This window comes from Portunus trituberculatus, chromosome 1 (genome assembly GCF_017591435.1).
Source record: "Portunus trituberculatus isolate SZX2019 chromosome 1, ASM1759143v1, whole genome shotgun sequence".
Classification (NCBI taxonomy): Eukaryota; Metazoa; Arthropoda; class Malacostraca; order Decapoda; family Portunidae; genus Portunus; species Portunus trituberculatus.
Window position 1 is genome coordinate 133,724 of NC_059255.1, and position 24,817 is coordinate 158,540.

Sequence of the window (24,817 nt, forward strand, 5' to 3'; positions counted from 1 at the left end):
GAATCCATTTTGCTCTTCGCCTAACACTCCAACTCTCTCAATCCATTTGCACAATCTCTCATTCAACACCGCACTGAACACTTTGCCTACTGTGTTAACTAACGCAATCGGCCTGTAGTTCCTCAACTCATTCTTACTCTTATATCCTCCCTTATGCAACAAGGTCACCCTGCATTCATTCCACATTCTCGGCACTCTCTCCTCCTCCCACACCTGGTTGAACAACTCAGTCATCCTATCAATCACTACTTCTCCTCCATTTTGTACATTTCATACGGTATCTCATCCGGCCCTGCTGCCTTCCCATTCTTCTGCTTCTTCACACATTTCTCCACCTCCTCCCTGCTGATCCTTTCATTCAACTCATCTGCATCCTTTCTCTCCAGTGACACATGTCCTTCATCCACATCAAAGACCTCACTTACACCTCCAATCTCTTCCCAAAACTCTTTTATTGCCCTTCTCATTTCTTCCTTATCAGTCACCACTGCCCCATTCACCTTCAGGCTCTCCACATTCTCACTGTTAGGCATCCCTCACCCCTCAGGAATCTATACCATTCTCGCCCACCTTCCATACCTTTCTCTCTAAGGGACTGAATCACACTTCTCTCACTTGTAACTTTAGCATTCATTATCTTTCGCTTCGTCATTCGCTGCTGACTCACATACGCTGCCCATGCATTCAGGTACTCCCTTTCAGCTTCCTCACTCTCATGTCTCCTCTTTCTTAACTGTCTGCACACCCTATTCAGTCTCTTCCTTTCCTTCCTAGCATCCCTGATCTCATTATTCCACCACGGCCTACATGCATGCTTTCTGGCACTTGTTCTTGCATACCCTATCTGGCTTACTGCTGCATTCCTCACATTTTCTACAAATCTATCATTCAGTTCATCCACGTCGCTTAGACTTTCATCCTCCCAGCTCCTCTCACTCAAGTCCACCTGGAAATTCTCCCATCCTACATCTCTCAATCTCCACTTTTTCCTCTTGGCCTTGGCATTTGTTCCATCTCTTCCATTCAACTTGCACTCTAACACCAGCATGTTATGGTCTGAGACTATGTCAATCATCCCATCTTCATCAATCCACATGCGGTCAGCAACTTCACGCATTCTCCCATTCACTAGCATGTAGTCAATCGCAGACTCCTGGTTCCTCCCACTCCAAGTCACTCGTCCTTCAGCCAGGGTCTCATTGAGATTCTCCAAACTCACCTCATTCACAAGCTCATCCAGCATCTCACCGTTCCTGTTCATTTGTTCACCTAACATACCTATGTGGGCATTCATGTCTCCCATAACAATCACTCTCTCCAGCATACTCTCTTGCAATCTTTTTCAAAACACTATATTTTCTGCCATTCTCCCTAACTGCTCTGTCGCCTTCCACTGTCATATACACTACCACTACGACTATCCTCTCAGCTCTGCCACTTTCACTCCTGCACTCCACTCGAACAGCTAGCACGTCCTCACTCTCAGCACTGTCTCCTATGTCCAGCTCTTCCACTCTCAGGTTCCTCACCTTTTTGTGGAGCAAGGCTACGCCTCCTCCTAACTTATCCTGTTTTCTACGCCCTTTCCCTATCATGACAAACTCATTTCCTTCCATATGCACCACGTCCCGCAGGTGAGTCTCCGTGATACCTACCACATCCAAGCTCCATTCATTCAGCTCCTTGCATAAATCCTCAAACTTGCCAGTGCCCCATCCTCTCACATTCACACACCCAATCCTCATGCATCCTGACGCCCTGTGGGTACCTCCTCTTCCTTTTACATTTACCCACTCTCCTCCCGCAGGTTCCCTTTCTCTCGGTAACCTGCTCTCTTTCACGCTTCTGTCCTCCTCTCTCATACAAACACCTGCCCCTTCTCTCTGGATTCTGTCCTATTCCCTGCTGCCTTCCTCCCAACGCTGAGCCCACTCCACCAAGTTCCAGGCCACCCACACCTTTCCAATAGTGGACATGTGTACGCCATCCTGTGTCCACACCTGCCTCGCACTCATGGTATTTATATGCTTGTGTGAAGATAGATGGATAAGCGGGTAATTTGATGGGTTGATAGATATGTAAATAGACAGTTGGGCAAACAAATAGATAGATGGATAGGCAGGCAGATAGATAAGTCAATAAATTCGTAAATAATTAACAATATAGATGTGCATGTAGATAGAAAAAAGTCTATATTCCTCTACTTAGTGTCCTGTCACCCTGGTTTATTGTCAGAAATACTCGTATATCAGGCGGTAGAAATGGTGAATGAAAAAATAGTACAGTCTGCCTTTTAAGCACCTTGTTTATTGCCTCGCGGGAGTTGCCACACTCGCTGTACAACAAGATACAATTTAATATTTCCTGCTTTGACAAATAACAAAAGCTGGACACGATAACGAAGAGGAAGATGTCACAATAACCAATAAATCGACATGTGGTATATTTATAAGCATAGCGTCTCATTAATAAGAGATTTAGTAACAGATATTTATCATAAACATATATATACATGCGTCCTGTCTTCACAGAGTGGGCAGACTCGGCCTAGACACCGTGCTACAAACACGTGTCCTACGCTCTGTCCTTCACCCACCTCTGTGTGGACTTTTTGTACGCCCATCAGGCTTAGGTATTAGTCAAATAAAGTTAGGTTTCCCATTGTCCCGTGTTTTTAGCTTTGCCCTTTCACTGTCCTCTCTTAGCGGCAACAGAAGGTGTCTGTTGCCCGGTTGTCAGATTGTCTTTCCTCTCACACCTACGGAGGATCCGCCTCAGTGAGCGTGCTTTTGGGGTGAATTAACACCGTCCGGCCCCTTAGAGTGGTTTGGCAGGACAATCTGACATTAGGTAACTCCTCCTGACCACCTCCCACTTGTGTCCTGCTCCTCCTGCAGGAGGGGTGTACCCTCCATGCCTGACGGACCTTCCTGCCTCCCCGTAAGGGGAGGGAGGACACTGATCGACGACCCCGACTGCCAGACTGTCTATTGACCCCTCTAAAGCGACGTATGTGACTCTACATTCCAAGACGAACACCCGCCTGTCTACTGTTAATTCTTTTATAATAAAGAAGGTCATTGACTGTAACATAGGAAATGTCGTTAATGTGAAAAAAACTTGCTAGTGGTGATCTACTTGTTCAGACACTTAACGTAAATCAAGTTAAATCATTGTTGAAGCTCCGGTTCATTCATGACATCGAGATCGAGGCTTCGATTCCAGTGTCCATGAACTCGTGTCGGGGAGTCGCTTCCACCGCGATTTTGTGGATATGGAACCGACCGAGATCGTCGATTGCATGACTGATCAGGATGTCATTGAGGCTCGGAAAATTACTAAAATGGTTGACGGTACAAGAAGGAGCACAGCATCAGTCATTCTCACCTTCAGTGCTGCTAAGTTGCCAGAGAGGATTCATGTAGGGTACGAGTCGGTTCCCGTTCGTCCCTACATTCCGAATCCTCTCCGTTGTTTCAAGTGCCAGCTTTATGGTCACCATGGTAACGCTTGTCGGTCTTCCCACGCTTACTGCGGTAGATGCGCAGGAGAGGGCCACTCTGTGGAGCAGTGCACATCCTTGGTAGAGAAGTGCCGTAATTGTGAAGGTGCTCACTCCACTTTTTCACGCGATTGTCCCGCGTGGAAAGTGGAGAAAGAGGTCTGCACGGTTAAGGCTACTGAAGGGATCTCTTACTATGAAGCAAGGATGCGAGTGAAGCAGACGCAGGCCGCGCCTGCTTCAAACGTCTCCTACGCTTCAACAGTAAGGGCTCCACCTAAGATGTGTACTGTTGCTATCCAGACTGACCTCAGCGACCTGCTGCCTGCTCCATCTACCACCACTGATTCCCCTTCAACCTCTGCCTCATCATCTGCTAAATCTACTACTACTACTACTAAAACCTCTACTCCTATAACTTCCTCTGCTCCATACCTGTCTGCTATTTCTCGTACTCCCAGTAAGGGTGAGAAGACAGACAAGTCTAATAAATTAAATTTAACAAAGCTTGAACGTCAACGCCCTTCTCATGTCGTCGCCGCTCCCGCGCCGTCGAGAAGGAGTTCACGCTCGCTCCCTCTCGACGAGCTCCGGGAGTTAACAATTGATGAATCGATGGATGTCACCATTAGTAAGGGCCGGAGAGGTCCCCGGCAGCGCCTCTGAGCGCAAAAGGACTAAGAAAACGGCCGCCACCACAACTCTTAAGCCATAATGTTCAAGGTGTTACAGTGGAATTGCAGAAGTATTCGGAATAAAGATCCATATTTGTCACTTTTAGTGAACATACACAGGCCGTCCGTTATTTGTCTACAAGAGACGAGACTACAGGATCAGCCTGATCCTGCAGTGCTAAAACACTACCATCCGTATAGAAGATATGAGGGACACGGCGTTGCTATATACATACACAAACACTGACACAAACAGAAGTGACGTTGAATACACCTCTGGAAGCGGTCGCGTGCAGGGTGAGATTCAACGACACGTATCTGGCTATCTGTTCCTCTACTTGCCTCCCAATACCTCCATTGTTGATGATGACATTACATCTCTTATTAGCCAGCTTCCGAGCAACAGGCTAGTTGTTGGCGACTTTAACGCCCATCATCAACAATGGGAAGTGAGAGGTCAAGTGTACGTGGGGAGCAGATAGTAAACATTTTATTACAGACAAACCTCTGTCTTCTGAACGATGGAAGTGCGACTCGTGTAGATGATCGGACTGGTAACGCGTCCGCCATTGATCTGTCGTTGCTCTCGCCAGGTATACTCCTGACTTCTCCTGGGAAGTCATCGACGACTCCACGGAAGTGACCATCTGCCCATCTGCATCTCTTATGCACGCGACATCCCGCCCACCCCCTGCCCTCCCAAGTTTAACTTCAAGAGAGCAGACTGGGCAACCTTCCGTGGGGTTGCCGACGTGGATATATCTGGCGAGGACATTGACACGATGGTCAGCAACGCAACACAATCCATATTACACGCCGCTGAGGCTTGTATTCCGAAGACTTCTGCAGTTTACACTAAGCATGGAGTCTCATGGTGGACAACGGATTGCCGACAGCACTTCGTGAGCGCAATAGACGATACAGGTACTTCAGCCAGCAGCCCAGTCAAGCAAATTTCATAGCCTATAAAAGGCAAGGGCTCAGGCAAGGAAAGTCATCCGTAATGCAAAGAAAGACTCATTCAGACAATTCATATCATCTGTTAACCGCACCACTCCTCTCTCCAAAGTATGGCATACAATAAATATTTTAAACAACAGAAAACCGTATATTCCTATCACTACCCTTAAAATAAATGATAATATAATTGATAACAAAACAGAAATAGCAAATGCCATAGCCCACCAATTCCATCAGGCCAGCAGCACAACTTATTATGACCCTACCTTCCTTCCAAGGAAGGAGGCTGCAGAACTCACTGTCCCAAACTTTGCCACGGAGGCGTAAACTCAGACTACAACACAGAGTTTACGTTGGATGAACTCCTCTTTGCCCTGAAATCCTGTAAAGGCTCCAGTCCTGGTCCAGACAATATTTCATATATCATGTTACAAAATCTCGGCCACCACTCCCTTTCAAAATTATTAACGCTCTACAATAGAATATGGACCACCTACACTTTCCTCAGTCTTGGCACTTCGCCCACACAATCCCAATCCCCAAAAGACTGGACGCCTTACGGACCCCAGTGCGTTTCGTCCTATTGCGCTCACGAGCTGTCTATGTAAGGTCATGGAACGTATGGTAAAGCGAAGGCTACTTTTGTTATAGAAGCGAAGGGTCTGTTGGGTGATCAGCAGTCGGGCTTTCGGAAGTACCGAAGCACGATGGATCACCTAACACACCTGGAGCATTGCATTTCAGAGGCTTTTGCCAAAAAGAATTCATGATAGGGTGTTTTAGACATCCACAAAGCCTTCGACATGACATGGCGACACGGCATCCTCATGAAACTCTACGCTCATGGCTTCAGAGGTAACTTGCCTATTTTTGTTTATAATTTTCTTCAGGACAGAACATTCTCTGTCAAGCTTCCTGGTAACGTAATCTCGGACGTTTTCGTCCAGGAGAACGGGTGCCGCAGGGTAGTGTTCTTAGTCCCATTTTATTTTGTATAATGATTAATGATATTCTGTCACCAACTCCCGTCCCAAGGAATCTTAAATACTCATTGTACGCCGACGATTGTGCGTTATGGCACTCCTCGCCTAACGCACAATTCTCAACGGGCGGATTCAGGATGCTCTTGATTCCGTCCAGCATTGGGCCTCATTATGGGGATTTAAGTTTTCAGTTGCTAAGTGTATCGGTGTTGTTTTCACTAGACGTAACGTACCTGATTTGCAAATAACTCTTCAAGGCCAACCGATACCGTTTCAAAATTCAGTCAAGTTCTTGGGTCTGCATTTTGATAGCAGACTCAATTGGAAGACTCATGTTAATGAATTGCTCATTCGTTGTCGTAAAAGATCAATGTCCTCAAATACCTTTCTGGTACTTCATGGGAGCAGACAGAAAATCTTTATTAATGGTGTACAAGTCCTTAATTCGTTCTCATTTAGACTATGGCTCACTGGTGTATGGGTCTGCGTCGGAACCAACACTGAGGAAATTGGATGTACTGCAGAATGAATGTGTGCGAATGTGTCTTGGAGCCCTGCGCTGCACTCGTGTGGCGCGGATGGAGGTTGAGGCCAATACACCACCGCTACAACTACGTCGCGACGCCCTCCTTTTTATCTCATGGGATAAAAGCGGCTCAAAGCTCCCTCGGTAACACAGCAAACAAGATTATATGGCAGCACCACCACCTCCACAATGCGGTCCGCCGTCCAGTCTCAGTCAGACTACACACGCTCTGCCAGCAAACGGGCGTGAGACTGGACGATGCGGACCAGCTCGTGCTGCCCACCCTTCCCCCATGGAAACTTCCCACCACCACCTTCAACATCAACTGGCTTCAGGGGAAGAAGGCTGTGGTTACCGAGGTGGAGCTCCAACACCACTTCCGAGCCCTAGTCGCTGGCCTCCCTCCATCCCTACATCTCTACACAGACGGCTCCAAGACAGGTGAATGTGTGGGCGCAAGTGTATGGTCGTGTGAATGTGCCCTCAGGTTCCGGCTGCCTACCCATACATCGGTTTTTTCTGCTGAAATTTTTGCTATTGACAAAGCCATAGATTATGCTTTAAATTCAATTCATAATTCAATTGTCATTTTTCGGACTCTATGTCAGCCCTTCAGGCAATAGAGTCCGGCCGCACGGATACAAATGAAATCCAGGGCAACATCATTAATAAGCTGAATTCATGTCATAAATCCTTCTCACTGGTTTGGGTGCCTGGACATTCCAATATACGCGGGAATGAACAGGCTGACATGTTAGCTCGGTCTGCTGCAGAGCTCGAGGGAGCGTGGAACCTCCGTCGGGATCTGCAGTCATGTCTCTCAGTTGTTAAATCATCAGCAAAACTCCTGTGGCAGAGTCACTGGGACAACCTCCACTTCACAGATAACCTTTTGCTACGGCAGTAGTCTCTTAGCGGTGGTGGTGGTGAACACAGTTGTGGCGGTGGGCTATACTGACCCATGCACATCCACACCCAGAGACACACACACACACACACACACACACACACACACACACACACACACACACACACACACACACACACACACACACACACAAAATAAAGTGAAGTGTTGCTATATTACCGACAGTTTTCAAGGAGCACCAAGAGGCAATCAGTATGAGAAACCGTGCAAGCCTTCACCACACTGCCTAATCTTCGTCTATTAAAGGTATTTATAAGGCTATTCACTTAATGTTAGGTTTTCTTTACATATGAGAGTGAAAACAGTACGCAAATATTTTCAAGTAATGGTATAAGGAGCATAAAAAGAGCAAGGCGTCTGTATTACCCTCTCATATTTGTTTCCTTCACTTACCCTCGGCCAAACATGTGTCACAAGGTAGCCACCAGTCTAACATTTCATTTAGTCTAGTCAAAATTTCTCTGTGTGGCTTAATTTTGGTTTGGTGAGATGATAAAGGCTATATATGGATGTCCCGCCGCCGGTGTTGCCTCCAGGCCGCTTCCCCGACGGTCCCCTAGCCAACACCCTACACCCGCCCTCACCCACCCGTCACCAGCCTGTTGGGTCAAATACTTTTTTTCCAATATTTCCTGACGCTAATATTACGCTTCCATGGTATGTTTTTATGGTTTCTATAAATGTTTCGTTGTGTTTGAAGTGTGTTCCGCGCCTGTGCTGGGTAAATATGTGGCGTTTAGTGATGTTTTATGGCGTATGTTAAAGGCTTTTAACGCTCAAAATTTCCCACTTGGAGTTTTGAGCTTTTCATTTCAAGGTATAAGTGGGCCTTTATGGTAGCAAAAGAGTGCCTGTCCTCTTTTAAGTGTGAAATCAATCTATTGAGTGAAATATGTGGACTTTGAAATGGTGTTTGGTGCTGTTGTAAAAAGCTCTTATTTTTCTTTATTTTATTTGCTCACGTTTCTGCTTCTCGGTCTAACACGCTGTAGAATGCCCTGAAAGCTAGCTCAGACTCCCTGAAATGTGATAAAATACACGCCAAGTGAAAATGGCTTGACTTTATAGGACGTTTTAAGAGATTTATGGGTTAAAATGTTTTGTACTTTTAACGTACTTAATTTAGACCTTTTTTAAAAACCAGTTAAGCTGGAGATATTTTGATATTTTGAAAATTAGTTTAAGTATTTATCACGTCATAAAATAACAAGCATTTGGCCGTGGCCTCGTTTTTGTAAAAGTCATTTTGAAATGAAATGATTTACGTAATTTAGCCGAGTCAGCCCCGTTCCCGTTCTCTCTCGGATGACCACAGCCCACCCAGGTAGTGGCTGGCGCCAATTTTCCAAATCCACAGTTCGTCGATATTTTGCCTAATATCTAGTGATTTCTACGTGTTTTCGTGGGTTTCTAGGTTCAGATGTTTAGATAATTGTAGCAGAAAGAGGAAGAAAGTTGAAATAAAGGAGGATAAAGAGGAAGAGAGGAGAAATGGAGGAGGAAGAGGAGCAGCAGCAAAGCCATAATACTTAAGTCACCCTCCTTTTCCTAAATATTTTGTCTAATATCTAGTGTTTTGATGTGTTTCTAGGCTCAGACGTGTGGATGGAAGGAGGAGGAGGAAGAAGAAGGAGTAATAATGGAGAAGAATGAAGAAAAATGAGAAATAAAGGTGGAATAGTAGAAGAAGCCAAGGTGTAATATTTAGGTAAGTGTATTAGTATGTTTTGAGTGTGGTTTGGGAGAACTTTGAGGGATTGGTTGGTGTTCTGAGTGGGATTTGGTATTATTATGAGTGTTATAAGTGGTGGGGGGTTTAGTGGTCTTTTGGGTGTGTGTGGGGGATATTTAATTAAATATTGGGTGTTTCTAGTGAGTTTGGAGGTATTTTAACCTGTTCTGTGTTTTCTTAGTGTGTTCTGGAATGTTATTGAGATTTTAAGAGGGTTTGGGTATGTGTGGTTTGTCGTGGGTGTGTGTAAGAGTGAATTGGGCCTATACAAGGATTTTTGAGTATGTTTTGAGGCCCTCAACAGGCTAGCTCAGTGTCAGTGGGCCCTTATAACAAGTGTCCTTTATCATTGATTACCCGCTTCGTTCCCAGGTGACGACAGGCAGAATGAGGTGGACGTGGCGGAGGCTGTGGGCGGTCAATTCACGGCGCAGATTACCTACACCTTGCACCACACTGACTGCCCGCCGCTGTTCACTAAAGTCGGGCAAGCCTGTGTCTCCGTGTTCTGCCCTGGATATAGGAGTAAAGGAAATTGTGGTTTTTTGTTGTTGTTGTTGTTGTTAAGATTTGTTTGCTCTCTCTCTCTCTCTCTCTCTCTCTCTCTCTCTCTCTCTCTCTCTCTCTCTCTCTCTCTCTCTCTCTCTCTCTCTCTCTCTCTCTCTCTCTCTCTCTCTCTCTCTCTCTGTCTCTCTACATGTGTGTGTGTGTGTGTGTGTGTGTGTGTGTGTGTGTGTGTGTGTGTGTGTGTGTGTGTGTGTGTGTGATATCTAGGGATGATATTGGTAACTTGGGTGTCTGTAATGTGTTTTGGGTGAGCTTTTTATATTTTGAGGTGTTGCAGGGTGTTTTGGGTTAGTTTTGAGTGATTTAAGTTGTTTGTGTGTGTGTCAGTTGTGTATGGTGTGTTTTGTGGTGTGGTGTCAGTATTGGTGCATACTGTGTGCTTGTAGTGAATTGTAAGTGCGTTTATTGGTACTATGAGGTTTTTCATGTTGGCAGTATCCAAGGGGGATTTGACAAAGCTAGGTTCAATGATTTCAAATTGTTGACCATTATAACAGGTTCGGCAGTGTTCCAAATTGATATGGACAGTAAACTGAACAATTGTTTTGGTATTCCCCTCCTCTGACTAACTAATTCAGCCTCTTTTTCACCGCCGAAATGTTGAATCTCCTTCTCTTTTATCGTTATTTTCATGCTAACTGTTCTACAGATCTTGCTATCTTTATGCCTCCCCCTCGTCCTGCGGCCTCGCTTTACAAGGCTTTCTTCTCATCCCTATTGTGTCCAACTTCCCAACGCAAGAGTTAACCAGTACTCTCAATCATTCATCCTTTTCATTTGTACAATCTGGAACTCCCTACCTGCATCTGTATTTCTGAATTCTTGCGACTTGTCTTCTTTGAAGAGAGAGATATCGAGGCATTTCCTCCCTTGTTTTGGCTGACGCTTTTCCACTTTTTAGAGAGCCAGCACTCAAGTGGGCCTTTTTTTTTTTTTTTTATCTTTTCTTTGTTTCTTGCCCTTGGCTGGCGCTCTTCCTACATGAAAAAAAAACCTCTCGGGACACAAGTCCTCTGCTCATCACTCATCATTCGTCGACGTGTTATCATTGTACCACACGGGCTGGGATTTTCATTGAAGGAAAACTCTCTTCCAAGTCAATTTTACATATATTTCAAATAAAGTAAAGTACATTCGAACAAAAAACGATGAAAGTGACGCGGCACTCTTAACCAACAACAGAGAAACACACTCTCCTCACTTGAATACACGACTTAACTCCACATAATGACACCCTCGATTATATTAACACGAAATTCCACTGCCCTGATCACATTACCCACCTGATCAGAGACCCTCGCTCACCGTGACGCGTCCACACCCCACATATGTCCGAGTAGAGAGTGCCACTCACTCCCTTCATCCGAGATCGCGTCCTTTCCTGCCCCCACTCAAATCTACTGCCCCGCGTGCCAATTCACGCAATGTTAAATACGCTGCCTTCCTTACTCTATTCCTCCTTATACATGTTGTAGTACACTTCATGCTAACACTAATATTTCTACCATGCACAACATTCCAAAATCCCTACTCATAAAGTTCCTCCGCTCGTATTAATTATGCGTTTGGTACGGCAGTTTTCCTCCTTAGGCCTACAGAGCCACCCACGCAAACCCGATCCACCTTGGCTCTCCTTAATATACCATACTTATCGTTACATCATCCACAATACCTTCCTCAACCCTCTGTACTACAAGACAACAGGCATTGAGGAGGACGCCATTACAATATTGTTCCATCTCTTGTTCCAGGATTCAGTACTACTAACGCCAAAGAAGTGAGGCAAGTTTTTGGAGTGAGCGTGCATGACATACAACGGACACCAGATTGCTACTACTGCCGGTGTTGCCAAAGGAACAAGAGGAGGAAAAAAGGAAGAGGGAGAAGAAAAGGGTGATTCTTGGAGACGTACCAATGAAGTTCTGAAGGTTGGCCACAGATCTTCATCACTGGTGTAGTGTATTTCATTGACCATTTGTAGATTGGGTTGATAAATTTGTAGAATTTGTAGACAGTTGTAGATATGTAGCGGGTATGGTTTTTTGCAATGCCTTATCTACACCAGCAGAAAACGGTAATATTTAGAAGTTATGCATAGCATTGTAATAGGAGTGTACGGTGTACATATGTATATAGTATTTAAGAAAGGAGAGTGTAGACTAAGAGAGGAAGGTAACCTCTTGGGTCACGATTCCTCTGCTCATCACTCATCCTTCCTGTTGTGAAGCACAAAGGTATTGTTACGTGTTTCCCGAGATGATGTTTTGTGAGTCTTTCAATGCAATACTTAATTTAAGTGTCTGGCCAGTGTCTTGTAACGTGGTGCAGTTTTTGTTACTTGTATTTATTTTTCATACCTACTGATATGACGATATCTTGTGAATGATACTCCTATATATTTCTAATGGCAACACAATATCTCTTGATATAATAAAATGCATAATGTATCGACTTGTTTTCCTATCAGTTGAAAGAGATGCAAAACAATATCTGGTTTGCAAGTGAAGCGAAATTAGTGAACAATTTGTTGCATGGCGCCACAGCGTCTGAGGTGATATAATGCCACAATATAGTTGCATGGAAATACTAGTAGTAATGTGTAAACTGACACACTCCCGTTCATGATGGCGAAGGTGGGCAGGTGTGGGTGTTGGCGGTGCTGGAGAAGATATTTACATGCTTGTGTGTAGATAGATAGATAGATAACTTGGTAATTTGATAGGTTCATTCATAGGGAAATGAACAACATTTCGATGGTGTATACACTGCTACAACAATAAACTTATCAATCAATCAATTAAACATCAATCGGATTTAAAAGGCGAGTGATTAGAGGGTGGCGATCGAGACTCCCGAGACAGGTTTGCTCTGCGTCACTCGGAGGGATAAACGGTCAACGGGGCCCTATACTGATTAGCCTGTGTGTTAATCAAGCCAATTACTTCGTCTAGGAACATTTGTAGCATGTACAACAATGATTTGGCGATCTTTTTGCGGCTTTTCAAGGTGGATCTGGTGACGTAGAATATTTCCATTTGGCAACTCCCACCACGTCCACCACCACCACCGCCGCCAGTGACCAGACGTCCTCTTCCTCACCAGACACGAGACCTGGGAACACGGTGACCGCCCCACTTGCCCCACCTAGTCCACCAGCTCCACCTGCTCAGTGAGAGGGTGAGTCTATTAATAGAGTGGAGGTAACAAACATGATGAGACAGTGATGGGACGGTAATGGGGCGGATAATTTAATAGAAAGCTGTATAATAATGCACTGAAGGGGTGACGTGACGTGTGGGAGTGAGTGGATAGAGAAGGGTAGTTAATTAATGGTGCCACAGTGTCATTAGTGATGGGACGGTGATGGGACAGTGACGGGGTTGACAGGCTGTACTAGGAAGGTGTGTCGTGCATTGAAGGAGTCACATGTGGACAGTTAGCGGTAAGGTAGTTAATTAGGCGTATGGTAGTTATAATGCGTGGGAGGGTGGTGCCTGCTTTAACAAGAAACACAAGAGGGCATGGCGAGGTGGACTGCTGGAAGATAATTACACTGAACTCTGCTTTATGTAGTGCATCAATCACCACCACAAGATGGAGACACTCTTTGTAAGAGTTACACGCCGCCTCCTGACACTTCTAGTAAACACCCTTATCTCTCTCTCTCTCTCTCTCTCTCTCTCTCTCTCTCTCTCTCTCTCTCTCTCTCTCTCTCTCTCGCTGCCAGACGTCAGTTTTCTCCGGAACACGTGGATCTGTGTGTCTTGAGTCACTTCATTATATAGTGAGGGCGGCTGCGGAGGCGTATGGGCTGACTGGGGAAGCTTGGGCGTGAGCATGCATGGGCGGGACAAATATGGGCGGCAGTGGGTGTGGAGCTGTTGACGCCGCCCATAGCTTTGTGTGTGTGTGTGTGTGTGTGTGTGTGTGTGTGTGTGTGTGTGTGTGTGTGTGTATCGTGATTCTCTCTCTCTCTCTCTCTCTCTCTCTCTCTCTCTCTCTCTCTCTCTCTCTCTCTCTCTCTCTCTCTCTCTCTCTCTCTCTCTCTCTCTCGTCGTCTGGTCTGGTCTGGTCTCCTTGCTGTGTCTCGTCTTGTTGACCAGCGTCTGAGGTGATATGATGCTACAATATAGTGGCATGGAAATACTAGTAGTATTGTGTAAACTGACACACTGCCGTTCATGATGGCGAAGGTGGGCAGGTGTGGGTGTTGGCGGTGCTGGTGGAGATATCTACATGCTTGTGTGTAGATAGATAGATACATAAGCTGGTAATTTGTTAGGTTCATTCATACGTAAATTGACAACAGTTCGATGGTGTATACACTGCTATAACAATAAACTTATCAATCAATCAAGTAAACATCAATGAGATTTAAAAGGCGAGTGATGAGAGTGTGGGGAACAGCGGGGGAGGGGGAGGTGGAGAGGAGACGAGCGAGGCCCCTGAGACAAGTTTGGTGTGCGTCACTGACAGGGATAAACTCTCCGTGTCAAGGCCCCATCACACCAGAGGCGGTCCTTACTACGCGCAGCAGGTTCTCAACACGTTCATAAAATTTTTGAGGACGTAGTGGAGACGTGATGGAATTGCGAAATCCCTCCACTGCTACGTATCTACCAAGCCTTTACTGCGTACGTCCCTTGATATCGCTACGATATCATTGTGTCCAATCGGGTTTAACTACGGTCATAACACGCATGTGATCAGGCTCCCGCCACGCTCACTAAGTTCCCGCCATGCTCACTGGGTTCTTACCACGTGCCCAACCAGCGCGCAATACGCTCACGTGACGCAAGCAGGAAGTGCTGCTTCCTGTCACTTCAGTTCTCGCCTCTCTTCTCTCATCAGTGGTTCTCCAGCTCTTACATCATTATATTCATTATCCTCATAACGTCATGCTGCCCAAATTAACTTGAAACTTTCCATCAGTCTGTGGTAATGACCAAACTGGAGCGACTTTTCAAGGTGGAGCTGGTGACGTAGAATATTTTCATTTGGCAACTGACCACCACCACCACCACTGACCAGACGTCCATTTCATCACCAGACACGAGACCTGGGGTGGGGGAGAGAGAGAAAATGTTGTGCTCTGATAAGATATTCTTATTTTTCCTCTTTCTTCTATTCTTTCCTGTCCTCTTTCTCACTCACTTATTCACTCACTCACTCACTCACTCACTGAATCCTGTCCTCCACTACCACCACTCCCACCATCAGTTCATTCCTCCACCACGGACACAAACACGTCTTGAAGGAAGGTTAGTCCGCCGCCCAGAGTCACCTTGGCTGTCTGGCTGGCCACCCTGCGTGCCGCGGGACCAGAGGAGCGGTGGAGGGGCGGCGGTCGGGGTTGCGGGTGTAACACTGTGTATGAATATTGTTTGTGTTTTAATTAAGGCGTGTACACACTTGTTGCATTTCCACGTATCGGATCACCGTTGCGTAGCAGTGTTGACAGGATAGTGCTTCACCGTTGCGTGTCAAAATATGACACAAAGTTACGCAACGGGTTCCATCCGCCATTTTTCGGTATTTTGGCGTCATCTCAAAGGAATGATACACAACTCACCAACCTTCGTGTGTGTGTGTGTGTGTGTGTGTGTGTGTGTGTGTGTGTGGACAAGGAGCGTGGGATCGTCCAGTTGCATGTTCAGTGTTGTCGTGGACGGGCATGAATATTTTTTGCAATTTTGACCCCAATTGCAGACAAACTCAAAATCAGTTGTGTGTATCCTTGTCACGTTTTGATACAGTTCCGTCACATGCTGGAATTTCAAGTCAGTCAACACAGTATTGTTTCATTACACATACATAGTGTAGACACCCACCAACTCCGTCATTCATTTTTCCTTTTATTGATTTGATGTTCATGAATAAAACTAAACGTGGCCACAGACAACTGCAGATTTGCACTCATATCTACGGTCAGGAACAAACTGAATGACACTGTTGCATCACTCAACGATGATACACCACGCGGATAGGCAAAAATGGGTACAATACCCTGTTGCATCGTATTGTTATAAGGTGATACGCAACGATGAAACGATGCGTGGAAATTCAGTAAGTGTGTACACACCTTTAGAAAGTGTTGGTGGTGATGATGTCAGTGTGCTGTGTATTGGTGGTGGTGGTGGTGGTGATTGTTGGTGATGGTGTGTTTGCTTGTTTTGCATCGTGAATATTGATTGATTGAGTGGCTGAAAGATTGACGGATTGATGGATAGATTGCCTGTCTAACTAATAGATTCACTGACTGACTGATATTTGGACTGACTTTCTGACTGACTGACTGACTGACTGATTAAATGAATAAAATACTAACTAAATGACTGACTATCTGGCTGACTGACTATTTGGCTAACTGACTGAATGACTGAATGATTGACTAACTGACTGTCTGACACACTGGTTGATTGTCTGTTTGACAAATGGCGCCTGTCCTTGGCAGAAAAAGCATCGCGCGGTACGAAGGCGCTTAGAAGTGTACCGTAGGATGTATGTGGTGCGCGTGGCCAGGCACGTGTTGCCGTACGCGAGTGTGCACGTGTAGGGACCTGACAAGTGTGTAGAGAAACAATGAAGACGACAGTGGCAAAGGGAATCGGATAAGCGCCTGACACCACGTATATGTCACGATTCCACGCGCCCACGCCCGTGCTACGTGGGTCCGAAAGCGTGTAGGTTGGGAGGATGTGTCTTCAGGGACTCCCGGTTGACACGAAACAGTAGGGGAAGGTTGGCGATGCAATTAATGCGGGAACTGGCAGTGGTTGTGGTGGTGGTGGTGGTGGTAGTGGTATTTATATGCTTGTGTGAAGATAGATGGATAAGCGGGTAATTTGATGGGTTGATAGATATGTAAATGGACAGTTGGGCAAACAAACAGATAGATGGATAGGCAGGCAGATAGATAAGTCAATAAATTCGTAAATAATTAACAATATAGATGTGCATGTAGATAGAAAAAAGTCTATATTCCTCTACTTAGTGTCCTGTCACCCTGGTTTATTGTCAGAAATACTCGTATATCAGGCGGTAGAAATGGAGAATGAAAAAATAGTACAGTCTGCCTTTTAAGCACCTTGTTTATTGCCTCGCGGGATTTGCCAACACTCGCTGTACAACAAGATACAATTTAATATTTCCTGCTTTGACAAATAACAAAAGCTGGACACGATAACGAAGAGGAAGATGTCACAATAACCAATAAATCGACATGTGGTATTTGTATAAGCATAGCGTCTCATTAATAAGAGATTTAGTGACAGATAGTTATCATAAACATATATACATGCGTCCTGACTTCACAGATAACCTTTTGCTACGGCAGTAGTCTCTTAGCGGTGGTGGTGGTGAACACAGTTGTGGCGGTGGGCTATACTGACCCATGCACATCCACACCCAGAGACACACACACACACACACACACACACACACACACACACACACACACACACACACACACACACACACACACACACACACAAATAAAGTGAAGTGTTGCTATATTACCGACAGTTTTCAAGGAGCACCAAGAGGCAATCAGTATGAGAAACCGTGCAAGCCTTCACCACACTGCCTAATCTTCGTCTATTAAAGGTATTTATAAGGCTATTCACTTAATGTTAGGTTTTCTTTACATATGAGAGTGAAAACAGTACGCAAATATTTTCAAGTAATGGTATAAGGAGCATAAAAGAGCAAGGCGTCTGTATTACCCTCTCATATTTGTTTCCTTCACTTACCCTCGGCCAAACATGTGTCACAAGGTAGCCACCAGTCTAACATTTCATTTAGTCTAGTCAAAATTTCTCTGTGTGGCTTAATTTTGGTTTGGTGAGATGATAAAGGCTATATATGGATGTCCCGCCGCCGGTGTTGCCTCCAGGCCGCTTCCCCCCCGACGGTCCCCTAGCCAACACCCTACACCCGCCCTCACCCACCCGTCACCAGCCTGTTGGGTCAAATACTTTTTTTCCAATATTTCCTGACGCTAATATTACGCTTCCATGGTATGTTTTTATGGTTTCTATAAATGTTTCGTTGTGTTTGAAGTGTGTTCCGCGCCTGTGCTGGGTAAATATGTGGCGTTTAGTGGTGTTTTATGGCGTATGTTAAAGGCTTTTAACGCTCAAAATTTCCCACTTGGAGTTTTGAGCTTTTCATTTCAAGGTATAAGTGGGCCTTTATGGTAGCAAAAGAGTGCCTGTCCTCTTTTAAGTGTGAAATCAATCTATTGAGTGAAATATGTGGACTTTGAAATGGTGTTTGGTGCTGTTGTAAAAAGCTCTTATTTTTCTTTATTTTATTTGCTCACGTTTCTGCTTCTCGGTCTAACACGCTGTAGAATGCCCTGAAAGCTAGCTCAGACTCCCTGAAATGTGATAAAATACACGCCAAGTGAAAATGGCTTGACTTTATAGGACGTTTTAAGAGATTTATGGGTTAAAATGTTTTGTACTTTTAACGTACTTAATTTAGACCTTTTTTAAAAACCAGTTAAGCTGGAGATATTTTGATATTTTGAAAATTAGTTTAAGTATTTATCACGTCATAAAATAACAAGCATTTGGCCGTGGCCTCGTTTTTTGTAAAAGTCATTTTTGAAATGAAATGATTTACGTAATTTAGCCGAGTCAGCCCCGTTCCCGTTCTCTCTCGGATGACCACAGCCCACCCAGGTAGTGGCTGGCGCCAATTTTCCAAATCCACAGTTCGTCGATATTTTGCCTAATATCTAGTGATTTCTACGTGTTTTCGTGGGTTTCTAGGTTCAGATGTTTAGATAATTGTAGCAGAAAGAGGAAGAAAGTTGAAATAAAGGAGGATAAAGAGGAAGAGAGGAGAAATGGAGGAGGAAGAGGAGCAGCAGCAAAGCCATAATACTTAAGTCACCCTCCTTTTCCTAAATATTTTGTCTAATATCTAGTGTTTTGATGTGTTTCTAGGCTCAGACGTGTGGATGGAAGGAGGAGGAGGAAGAAGAAGGAGTAATAATGGAGAAGAATGAAGAAAAATGAGAAATAAAGGTGGAATAGTAGAAGAAGCCAAGGTGTAATATTTAGGTAAGTGTATTAGTATGTTTTGAGTGTGGTTTGGGAGAACTTTGAGGGATTGGTTGGTGTTCTGAGTGGGATTTGGTATTATTATGAGTGTTATAAGTGGTGGGGGGTTTAGTGGTCTTTTGGGTGTGTGTGGGGGATATTTAATTAAATATTGGGTGTTTCTAGTGAGTTTGGAGGTATTTTAACCTGTTCTGTGTTTTCTTAGTGTGTTCTGGAATGTTATTGAGATTTTAAGAGGGTTTGGGTATGTGTGGTTTGTCGTGGGTGTGTGTAAGAGTGAATTGGGCCTATACAAGGATTTTTGAGTATGTTTTGAGGCCCTCAACAGGCTAGCTCAGTGTCAGTGGGCCCTTATAACAAGTGTCCTTTATCATTGATTACCCGCTTCGTTCCCAGGTGACGACAGGCAGAATGAGGTGGACGTGGCGGAGGCTGTGGGCGGTCAATTCACGGCGCAGATTACCTACACCTTGCACCACACTGACTGCCCGCCGCTGTTCACTAAAGTCGGGCAAGCCTGTGTCTCCGTGTTCTGCCCTGGATATAGGAGTAAAGGAAATTGTGGTTTTTGGTGTTGTTGTTGTTGTTTTCTGTTAAGATTTGTTTGCTCTCTCTCTCTCTCTCTCTCTCTCTCTCTCTCTCTCTCTCTCTCTCTCTCTCTCTCTCTCTCTCTCTCTCTCTCTCTCTCTCTCTCTCTCTCTCTCTCTCTCTCTGTCTCTCTACATGTGTGTGTGTGTGTGTGTGTGTGTGTGTGTGTGTGTGTGTGTGTGTGTGTGTGTGTGTGTGTATCTAGGGATGATATTGGTAACTTGGGTGTCTGTAATGTGTTTTGGGTGAGCTTTTTATATTTTGAGGTGTTGCAGGGTGTTTTGGGTTAGTTTTGAGTGATTTAAGTTGTTTGTGTGTGTGTCAGTTGTGTATGGTGTGTTTTGTGGTGTGGTGTCAGTATTGGTGCATACTGTGTGCTTGTAGTGAATTGTAAGTGCGTTTATTGGTACTATGAGGTTTTTCATGTTGGCAGTATCCAAGGGGATTTGACAAAGCTAGGTTCAATGATTTCAAATTGTTGACCATTATAACAGGTTCGGCAGTGTTCCAAATTGATATGGACAGTAAACTGAACAATTGTTTTGGTATTCCCCTCCTCTGACTAACTAATTCAGCCTCTTTTTCACCGCCGAAATGTTGAATCTCCTTCTCTTTTATCGTTATTTTCATGCTAACTGTTCTACAGATCTTGCTATCTTTATGCCTCCCCTCGTCCTGCGGCCTCGCTTTACAAGGCTTTCTTCTCATCCCTATTGTGTCCAACTTCCCAACGCAAGAGTTAACCAGTACTCTCAATCATTCATCCTTTTCATTTGTACAATCTGGAACTCCCTACCTGCATCTGTATTTCTGAATTCTTGCGACTTGTCTTCTTTGAAGAGAGAGATATCGAGGCATTTCCTCCCTTGTTTTGGCTGACGCTTTTCCACTTTTTAGAGAGCCAGCACTCAAGTGGGCCTTTTTTTTTTTTTTTATCTTTTCTTTGTTTCTTGCCCTTGGCTGGCGCTCTTCCTACATGAAAAAAAAACCTCTCGGGACACAAGTCCTCTGCTCATCACTCATCATTCGTCGACGTGTTATCATTGTACCACACGGGCTGGGATTTTCATTGAAGGAAAACTCTCTTCCAAGTCAATTTTACATATATTTCAAATAAAGTAAAGTACATTCGAACAAAAAACGATGAAAGTGACGCGGCACTCTTAACCAACAACAGAGAAACACACTCTCCTCACTTGAATACACGACTTAACTCCACATAATGACACCCTCGATTATATTAACACGAAATTCCACTGCCCTGATCACATTACCCACCTGATCAGAGACCCTCGCTCACCGTGACGCGTCCACACCCCACATATGTCCGAGTAGAGAGTGCCACTCACTCCCTTCATCCGAGATCGCGTCCTTTCCTGCCCCCACTCAAATCTACTGCCCCGCGTGCCAATTCACGCAATGTTAAATACGCTGCCTTCCTTACTCTATTCCTCCTTATACATGTTGTAGTACACTTCATGCTAACACTAATATTTCTACCATGCACAACATTCCAAAATCCCTACTCATAAAGTTCCTCCGCTCGTATTAATTATGCGTTTGGTACGGCAGTTTTCCTCCTTAGGCCTACAGAGCCACCCACGCAAACCCGATCCACCTTGGCTCTCCTTAATATACCATACTTATCGTTACATCATCCACAATACCTTCCTCAACCTTCTGTACTACAAGACAACAGGCATTGAGGAGGACGCCATTACAATATTGTTCCATCTCTTGTTCCAGGATTCAGTACTACTAACGCCAAAGAAGTGAGGCAAGTTTTTGGAGTGAGCGTGCATGACATACAACGGACACCAGATTGCTACTACTGCCGGTGTTGCCAAAGGAACAAGAGGAGGAAAAAAGGAAGAGGGAGAAGAAAAGGATGATTCTTGGAGACGTACCAATGAAGTTCTGAAGGTTGGCCACAGATCTTCATCACTGGTGTAGTGTATTTCATTGACCATTTGTAGATTGGGTTGATAAATTTGTAGAATTTGTAGACAGTTGTAGATATGTAGCGGGTATGGTTTTTTGCAATGCCTTATCTACACCAGCAGAAAACGGTAATATTTAGAAGTTATGCATAGCATTGTAATAGGAGTGTACGGTGTACATATGTATATAGTATTTAAGAAAGGAGAGTGTAGACTAAGAGAGGAAGGTAACCTCTTGGGTCACGATTCCTCTGCTCATCACTCATCCTTCCTGTTGTGAAGCACAAAGGTATTGTTACGTGTTTCCCGAGATGATGTTTTGTGAGTCTTTCAATGCAATACTTAATTTAAGTGTCTGGCCAGTGTCTTGTAACGTGGTGCAGTTTTTGTTACTTGTATTTATTTTTCATACCTACTGATATGACGATATCTTGTGAATGATACTCCTATATATTTCTAATGGCAACACAATATCTCTTGATATAATAAAATGCATAATGTATCGACTTGTTTTCCTATCAGTTGAAAGAGATGCAAAACAATATCTGGTTTGCAAGTGAAGCGAAATTAGTGAACAATTTGTTGCATGGCGCCACAGCGTCTGAGGTGATATAATGCCACAATATAGTTGCATGGAAATACTAGTAGTAATGTGTAAACTGACACACTCCCGTTCATGATGGCGAAGGTGGGCAGGTGTGGGTGTTGGCGGTGCTGGAGAAGATATTTACATGCTTGTGTGTAGATAGATAGATAGATAACTTGGTAATTTGATAGGTTCATTCATAGGGAAATGAACAACATTTCGATGGTGTATACACTGCTACAACAATAAACTTATCAATCAATCAATCAAACATCAATCGGATTTAAAAGGCGAGTGATTAGAGGGTGGCGATCGAGACTCCCGAGACAGGTTTGCTCTGCGTCACTCGGAGGGATAAACGGTCAACGGGGCCTATACTGATTAGCCTGTGTGTTAATCAAGCCAATTACTTCGTCTAGGAACATTTGTAGCATGTACAACAATGATTTGGCGGTCTTTTTGCGGCTTTTCAAGGTGGATCTGGTGACGTAGAATATTTCCATTTGGCAACTCCCACCACGTCCACCACCACCACCGCCGCCAGTGACCAGACGTCCTCTTCCTCACCAGACACGAGACCTGGGAACACGGTGACCGCCCCACTTGCCCCACCTAGTCCACCAGCTCCACCTGCTCAGTGAGAGGGTGAGTCTATTAATAGAGTGGAGGTAACAAACATGATGAGACAGTGATGGGACGGTAATGGGGCGGATAATTTAATAGAAAGCTGTATAATAATGCACTGAAGGGGTGACGTGACGTGTGGGAGTGAGTGGATAGAGAAGGGTAGTTAATTAATGGTGCCACAGTGTCATTAGTGATGGGACGGTGATGGGACAGTGACGGGGTTGACAGGCTGTACTAGGAAGGTGTGTCGTGCATTGAAGGAGTCACATGAGGACAGTTAGCGGTAAGGTAGTTAATTAGGCGTATGGTAGTTATAATGCGTGGGGAGGGTGGTGCCTGCTTTAACAAGAAACACAAGAGGGCATGGCGAGGTGGACTGCTGGAAGATAATTACACTGAACTCTGCTTTATGTAGTGCATCAATCACCACCACAAGATGGAGACACTCTTTGTAAGAGTTACACGCCGCCTCCTGACACTTCTAGTAAACACCCTTATCTCTCTCTCTCTCTCTCTCTCTCTCTCTCTCTCTCTCTCTCTCTCTCTCTCTCTCTCTCTCTCTCCTGCCAGACGTCAGTTTTCTCCGGAACACGTGGATCTGTGTGTCTTGAGTCACTTCATTATATAGTGAGGGCGGCTGCGGAGGCGTATGGGCTGACTGGGGAAGCTTGGGCGTGAGCATGCATGGGCGGGACAAATATGGGCGGCAGTGGGTGTGGAGCTGTTGACGCCGCCCATAGCTTTGTGTGTGTGTGTGTGTGTGTGTGTGTGTGTGTGTGTGTGTGTGTGTGTGTGTGTATCGTGATTCTCCTCTCTCTCTCTCTCTCTCTCTCTCTCTCTCTCTCTCTCTCTCTCTCTCTCTCTCTCTCTCTCTCTCTCTCTCTCTCTCTCTCGTCTCTGGTCTGGTCTGGTCTCCTTGCTGTGTCTCGTCTTGTTGACCAGCGTCTGAGGTGATATGATGCTACAATATAGTGGCATGGAAATACTAGTAGTATTGTGTAAACTGACACACTGCCGTTCATGATGGCGAAGGTGGGCAGGTGTGGGTGTTGGCGGTGCTGGTGGAGATATCTACATGCTTGTGTGTAGATAGATAGATACATAAGCTGGTAATTTGTTAGGTTCATTCATACGTAAATTGACAACAGTTCGATGGTGTATACACTGCTATAACAATAAACTTATCAATCAATCAAGTAAACATCAATGAGATTTAAAAGGCCAGTGATGAGAGTGTGGGGAACAGCGGGGGAGGGGGAGGTGGAGAGGAGACGAGCGAGGCCCCTGAGACAAGTTTGGTGTGCGTCACTGACAGGGATAAACTCTCCGTGTCAAGGCCCCATCACACCAGAGGCGGTCCTTACTACGTGCAGCAGGTTCTCAACACGTTCATAAAATTTTTGAGGACGTAGTGGAGACGTGATGGAATTGCGAAATCCCTCCACTGCTACGTATCTACCAAGCCTTTACTGCGTACGTCCCTTGATATCGCTACGATATCATTGTGTCCAATCGGGTTTAACTACGGTCATAACACGCATGTGATCAGGCTCCCGCCACGCTCACTAAGTTCCCGCCATGCTCACTGGGTTCTTACCACGTGCCCAACCAGCGCGCAATACGCTCACGTGACGCAAGCAGGAAGTGCTGCTTCCTGTCACTTCAGTTCTCGCCTCTCTTCTCTCATCAGTGGTTCTCCAGCTCTTACATCATTATATTCATTATCCTCATAACGTCATGCTGCCCAAATTAACTTCAAACTTTCCATCAGTCTGTGGTAATGACCAAACTGGAGCGACTTTTCAAGGTGGAGCTGGTGACGTAGAATATTTTCATTTGGCAACTGACCACCACCACCACCACTGACCAGACGTCCATTTCATCACCAGACACGAGACCTGGAGTGGGGGAGAGAGAGAAAATGTTGTGCTCTGATAAGATATTCTTATTTTTCCTCTTTCTTCTATTCTTTCCTGTCCTCTTTCTCACTCACTTATTCACTCACTCACTCACTCACTCTGAATCCTGTCCTCCACTACCACCACTACCACCATCAGTTCATTCCTCCACCACGGACACAAACACGTCTTGAAGGAATGTTAGTCCGCCGCCCAGAGTCACCTTGGCTGTCTG

General features: G+C 45.0%; 1 protein-coding gene across 1 annotated transcript in view; it reads left to right on the forward strand.

The window, feature by feature from the left end:
- Positions 1 to 1,974: 1,974 nt before the first annotated feature.
- LOC123503157 (collagen alpha-1(XV) chain-like) overlaps positions 1,975 to 24,817 on the forward strand; it is a 29,889-nt gene continuing 7,046 nt past the window's right edge. Inside the window, exon 1 of the mRNA XM_045253060.1 lies at positions 1,975 to 2,016. Within this exon, the coding sequence (XP_045108995.1) occupies positions 1,975 to 2,016 (42 nt within the window). The remainder of the gene's footprint in view (positions 2,017 to 24,817) is intronic.